General features: G+C 35.5%; 1 protein-coding gene across 1 annotated transcript in view; it reads left to right on the top strand.

Moving 5' to 3' along the window:
• The window catches only part of LOC101344436 (CUB and sushi domain-containing protein 1-like), a 1691327-nt gene that overhangs the window by 1617220 nt on the left and 68661 nt on the right, over positions 1-5446 (top strand). The window contains exon 45 of the mRNA XM_023743077.1: positions 187-411. Coding sequence (XP_023598845.1) covers positions 187-411 — 225 coding nt within the window. The remainder of the gene's footprint in view (positions 1-186; positions 412-5446) is intronic.

Below are 5446 nucleotides of genomic sequence, written 5' to 3'. Positions count from 1 at the left end.
GGGCGTTTGCCAGGTGTTGGTTATTTTCCACAATTATAATAACAGCCTTCTGGGTTCAGCCCCATGTTTCTGCCTCCAGATTTTCCTTTCCAAATAGAAATCAAAGCTAAAATATCTGATTAGCTCAAAACCCTTTAATCCATACAGTTCACATCATCTGCATATTTATTAATAAGTAATTCTAAGTGAGTGACCACTTCTTACCTGACAACAATACTGACTTATATTCTTCTACAGCCATTACATGTGGTCACCCTGGAAATCCTGCCCATGGATTCACGAATGGCAGTGAGTTCAACCTGAATGATGTCGTGAACTTCACTTGCAACACTGGCTACTTGCTGCAGGGTGCATCTCGAGCCCAGTGTCGGAGCAACGGACAATGGAGTAGCTCTTTGCCTACTTGTCGAGGTAGGAAAAGCTTCCAGTTGCTGAGCTCCTAACTTTCAGAGTGTGGTATGCTGATGAAAACGCAAATGGGACTGCCGAGGAGGCTAGTCTTCATGATTAAATAGTAAAGTTTCACCTCGGTGTGTACAGAGCTCCTGCAAACTTCCATCATTGTGGTATGAAAACATTTCTGAGAATAATACACAGATCTCTCAATGGGCTTTGTCTTGTCTATTGGCCAGATAATCAATCACAAAAATACAGAATTCTCTATTTTAAAGACAACTCATCGTCCATTTATCTTTTTATTCAATCATTCATTTATTCCTACCATGTATTTTAACATTTTTTGTCCCTTAAAGTTCTAATCTTATGCATTTCTTCAAGGTGTTCTTATTGCTTTTAAAATTTAATTGTATTTTTTATTCATTTCTTTAAAAATTGTCATATATATCTGGATAAAATCTGAACTTCCAAGAAAGTGCTGCTTTACAGTTTTTGTATTCCTAGGTGTTTGCGCTCATAATGTTTAAGGTTTTGCTTCATTTTCTTGCTATGAAAACGTCTCTATTATTGAAGGTGAATTATACTTTAGGGTGAAGGTGATTTACTTGTTATTAATGATAGTTGCATGGTATTAAAGTCAGATACTTACAAATTTCTCTTGCTCTGACAATCACCACAACGCCCCACAGAGCTTGCATAGGCAATTGAGAGAACAGCAGAATGGAAATCAAAGTATTGTTTTTATTAATAGTTGCATAAAGTTTGCTATGTAACTGCAGAGTTCTGACAAATTGGATTGTTAGCTTAAGCTCAAAGTCTAAATAAAGCCTCCTAATTTGTTTTGCCTCTGAAATACAAATGTTAGGACCAGAATGTTCGGGAATTAGGCCAAGGCACAAATGAAATTTAGTTCACTTGCCCAAGCAGAGCCCATACAGGAGAGCCCAAGGCCTGAGTCCTTGCCTTAAAGCACTGTATGCATGGTGGAGCCAGAGCCTTGGTGGCTGCCCAGATTTGCCATCAATTCTTCTCCCTTAGATACTTGCTCGCGTAGGTCAGCCCAACATCCTTGAGTGTTAGGTTTTTCAGCTTTTAATAATTAATTTCATTTTATCCCATCATGGTTCTAGAAAGAGAAAAGAAGAGAACAAAGGGAAAATTATTACATTTTTTCACCTGAGCTGCACGTTTCTTTGTTCTCTCATTACTTCCCGCCCCCCTACCCAGTTACTCTAATAATTCAACCAAACAAACAAAGTCTGATGTGCAGATTTAGAGTTGACATGATCTCCTCCAGTTGGGCCTTATTATCACAGCTGTAAATTAAATGATACTCAGAACAGCCCACTATTTGTAATATAGCATAATTTAACCACTATGGCAGTTTAACTATCACAAGTTACAACTATACAGTAATGTTTTAGAAAGTATAGATGAGTGAATAATAGAATAGACTTTGGAATTCCATAGACCTAACTTTAAATCTGTTTGAAGGTTGCATGACTGATTAAGTAACAGAGCTGGATTCAAGTCCAGATTTGATCCTTCCGAAGCCACGCTTTTTTCACTGCCCTAGGCTACTTCCCGGTAGCATGTGGGTAATTTTTCAGTTACCATGAAAACTCTTTTTGAATTCTCTGACTCTGTCATGTCTGGATAATCATAAGCATAGCAATTTGCTCAATTTATTGACATAATAACAGCATTTTCTCAATACAAATCCATCATTGGATACTCCTTCGGTAGTCGGCCCAATGTGGAGATGATTTAATTTGTAATGTGTTCAGCATATTATTTTCTATGAGATAAAATGTCATCAGTGCAATTTTTTCCATTAAGATCCTCTTCTTTTCTGCTCAATGAATAAATAATGTTTAATTAAAGTTTTTATTTTGAGATAATTGTTGAAGAACATGGCATCGCTAGACATAATACATAAAGATCTCTTCTTCCCTCCACCCCGTTTCCCTCCACGGTAATTAATATCTTGAAAAGCTAGAGTGCAATATAATAACCAGGATGTGAAAGTTGATGCAGTCAAGATACAGAACAGTTCTGTTATCACAAGGACGCATCCTGTTGCCCTTTTGGAACAACCCCCACCTCTCCTTACCTCATTCTTCCCCACCCACAACAAACCACTAATTTCTTTTCTCTTTCAATAATCTTGTGATTCTAAGAATAATTTTATATAAATAAATAGAATCATTTGGTAGGTAGTATGTAACTTTTGGGGATTAGCTTTTTCATTCCCCGTGATTCCCTGGAGATTCATTAAAGTTGTTGCATTTATCAGTAGGTGGTAGTCGGATCCTTTTTTGGAGGTCCTTCTTTTTTTTTGGTTTTTCCCCTAAGTCATAGTCCATGGTTTGGATATACCATAGTTTGTTTAATCATTTGCTCACTGAAGTACATGTGGGCTGTTTCCAGTTTTGTTTTGTTTTTTTTTTTGCTATTACAAATAAAGCTGCTACGAACATTCGTACACATGTTTTTGTGTGATCACAAATTTTAACTTCTCTGGGGGAAAAAACTCTATTGCTAGGTCATATGGGGTAGTTGCTTACTTAATTTTGTAAGAAACTGCCAAACTATTTTCCAGAGTGTCTGTATCCTTTCACCTTCGTGCTGGCAATGTGTGAGTGATCCAGTCTCTCCACGTTCTCAACAGCATTTGGTGTTGTCACTGTTTCATTTTAACGATTCTGATGGATGTGTGATAACATCCTGTGGTGGCGTTAATTTGCATTTTCCTGATGGTTAGTCATGTGAAACATCTTTTCATGTACATATTTGCCATCTATAGATCCTTTTTGGTGAAATTTCTATCCATTTATTTTGTCTGTTTTCTAATTGGATTATTGTTGTTTATTAGTGCTGGGTTTTAATATTTCTTTGTATATTCTATATACTTGTCCCTTGTCAGACATGTATTTGGCAAGTATTTTTATCTGTCTGTAGCTTGTCTTTTCATCCTTCAACAGGGTCTTTCAAAGAGCAAAAGTTTTAAATTTATCAACTTTTCTTTTTATGGATCATGCTTCTACGTCAAATTTAAAAACTCTTTGCCTAGTCTTTGATCATGAAGATGTATTCCTTTTTTTTCCCAAAAGTTTCATAGTTTTATGTTTTACCTTTAAGTCCATGATCCATTTTGTTTTAATTTTTTAAGGTACCAATTTTGAATAGATGCTCATTTTTTTTTTGCCTATAGATGTTCAGTTGAAACTGAATTTTCATTAAATTGAACGGAACACTCAGAGGTCTCTTTGAACTTCATAGATCTAATCCTTTGTTGTAAAATACAAAGGGAAAGTGTCCTGGTTTTTATTTTATAATGTTTTTAAAGATAAGCGTGCTTGGAGTCTGTTCTGTGGACTGTGTCGTTATGAAGAATTCATAAAAGGAAAAGTTGACTATGTCCCTCAATGAGAAAATGAATTTTGTGCTCTGAATAATTTAAGATGCTTAAAGTTGTCATAAGAGCGATGTTGATTTTAAGTAATTAAAAGGAAATATTGTCAGGAATTGCTCCTATATTTCTCACCTGATATAAAAAGGTGAAATTAAAAATCGAGTCTTAAAGCAGTCTGAAAATAATGTTCTAAATTTAACATTTTTCATGAATTGATCCATAAACACCTTGCTGTGTGTTTATGTGACTGTACCCACTTTTCATAAAAAAGATGTACTGTTGATGGGTGTAATTTCTATATGTGAATAGTTTTTCATGAAAATTTACATCAAAAACATGTATTTTCCACTGTAAAAATATGTTGGTAGTATAACATGAGTGATAGTACAGTGTAATATGGGAAATCATTGCTTGTTTGGGGACCATTGCACGTAAGCTCCCCAGGCTGAGTTTTCATGCGGTTAGCACTGCTGGCCTCACCAGAGACAAACACCTGTGACAGTAAACTCACTTTTGTGGGGGGAGGAGTTAACTCGTTGCATAAAAATCACACTGGAAGTATTTCTCATCCCTCCTTTCCCTTTAGTAAATCTTAGTAGTCATTCAGAAAGACTGTGAGATGCTACCTTAGATTTGACATTGATTTTGCATTTAGTAGAATGACGGAAAACTGCTATTTATGGATAATAGCTATATACATCAGATTAACTACTTGTACCATTTCTTATGTTGTTTACAGATATTGTTTTTCTGCTTTAAAAACTAGAGTTGACAATATCGTAGTAATTTTTTTCTGCCTTCTTCAATGAAGTGAAGTTACTGCAGGTCTGCATTTAGATTTTAAATACCATGACAGAGAGCAGAATTCTTCATAACGACACAGTCCACAGAATAAAGACTCCAAGCACGCTCATCTTGAAAAACATTGAAAAACGAAACCCAGAAAACTTTCCCTTTGTATTTTACAACAGAGAATTAGATCTATGGAGTCCAAAGAGCTCTTTGAGCGGTCCATTCAGTTTAATGAAAATTCAGTTTCACTTTTGCTTTTAATGATAAAAAGTGTATTCTTCTCTTCAAAGAATTGGAAGCAGACTTCTTAAAATACATATATAATAGGCATTTGGGGTACCCTGAGACTTTGGCCTTTGTTGCTAGCTGCTTCAGTGCCATTATAGTGCGTCACTCTTGGGGTGAATTATTTTAGAAATGGAAATATAAGACTGAGCCTGGAGGGAAGATCAGAAAACGTCTTTAACTGCTGACGTTGACATCTATTGGTCATTAATGCATTCCGGGAGGAAAATAGGATTTTACCCTGTCCAAGTGGAATGATTTGAAAACCCCAGAAAACACATCAGTCTATTATTTCAAACTTTGTAAAAGTGTCCTCAGGTTAAATGGAGTTCATTGTAAGTGATCTTTCTAAGTAGTCCTCAGTTTTAAAACATACTTATAAAAGTTCACATAAATATACATACAGGGAAGGAGTCTTGAATAAGCAGAGAGCACTGCTTTTAGATTCAGGAGTACTAGATTTAAGTCTCAACAAACTGATTCTGAACAAGCCTGCTATCCCTGTATAGATATATATACATGTATCTATATACATATATATATAGTAAATATGTAGGT

The sequence above is a fragment of the Trichechus manatus genome, unplaced genomic scaffold (genome assembly GCF_000243295.1).
Source record: "Trichechus manatus latirostris isolate Lorelei unplaced genomic scaffold, TriManLat1.0 scaffold00234, whole genome shotgun sequence".
Taxonomy (NCBI): Eukaryota; Metazoa; Chordata; class Mammalia; order Sirenia; family Trichechidae; genus Trichechus; species Trichechus manatus.
This window is presented reverse-complemented; position numbering and strand designations above follow the sequence as displayed.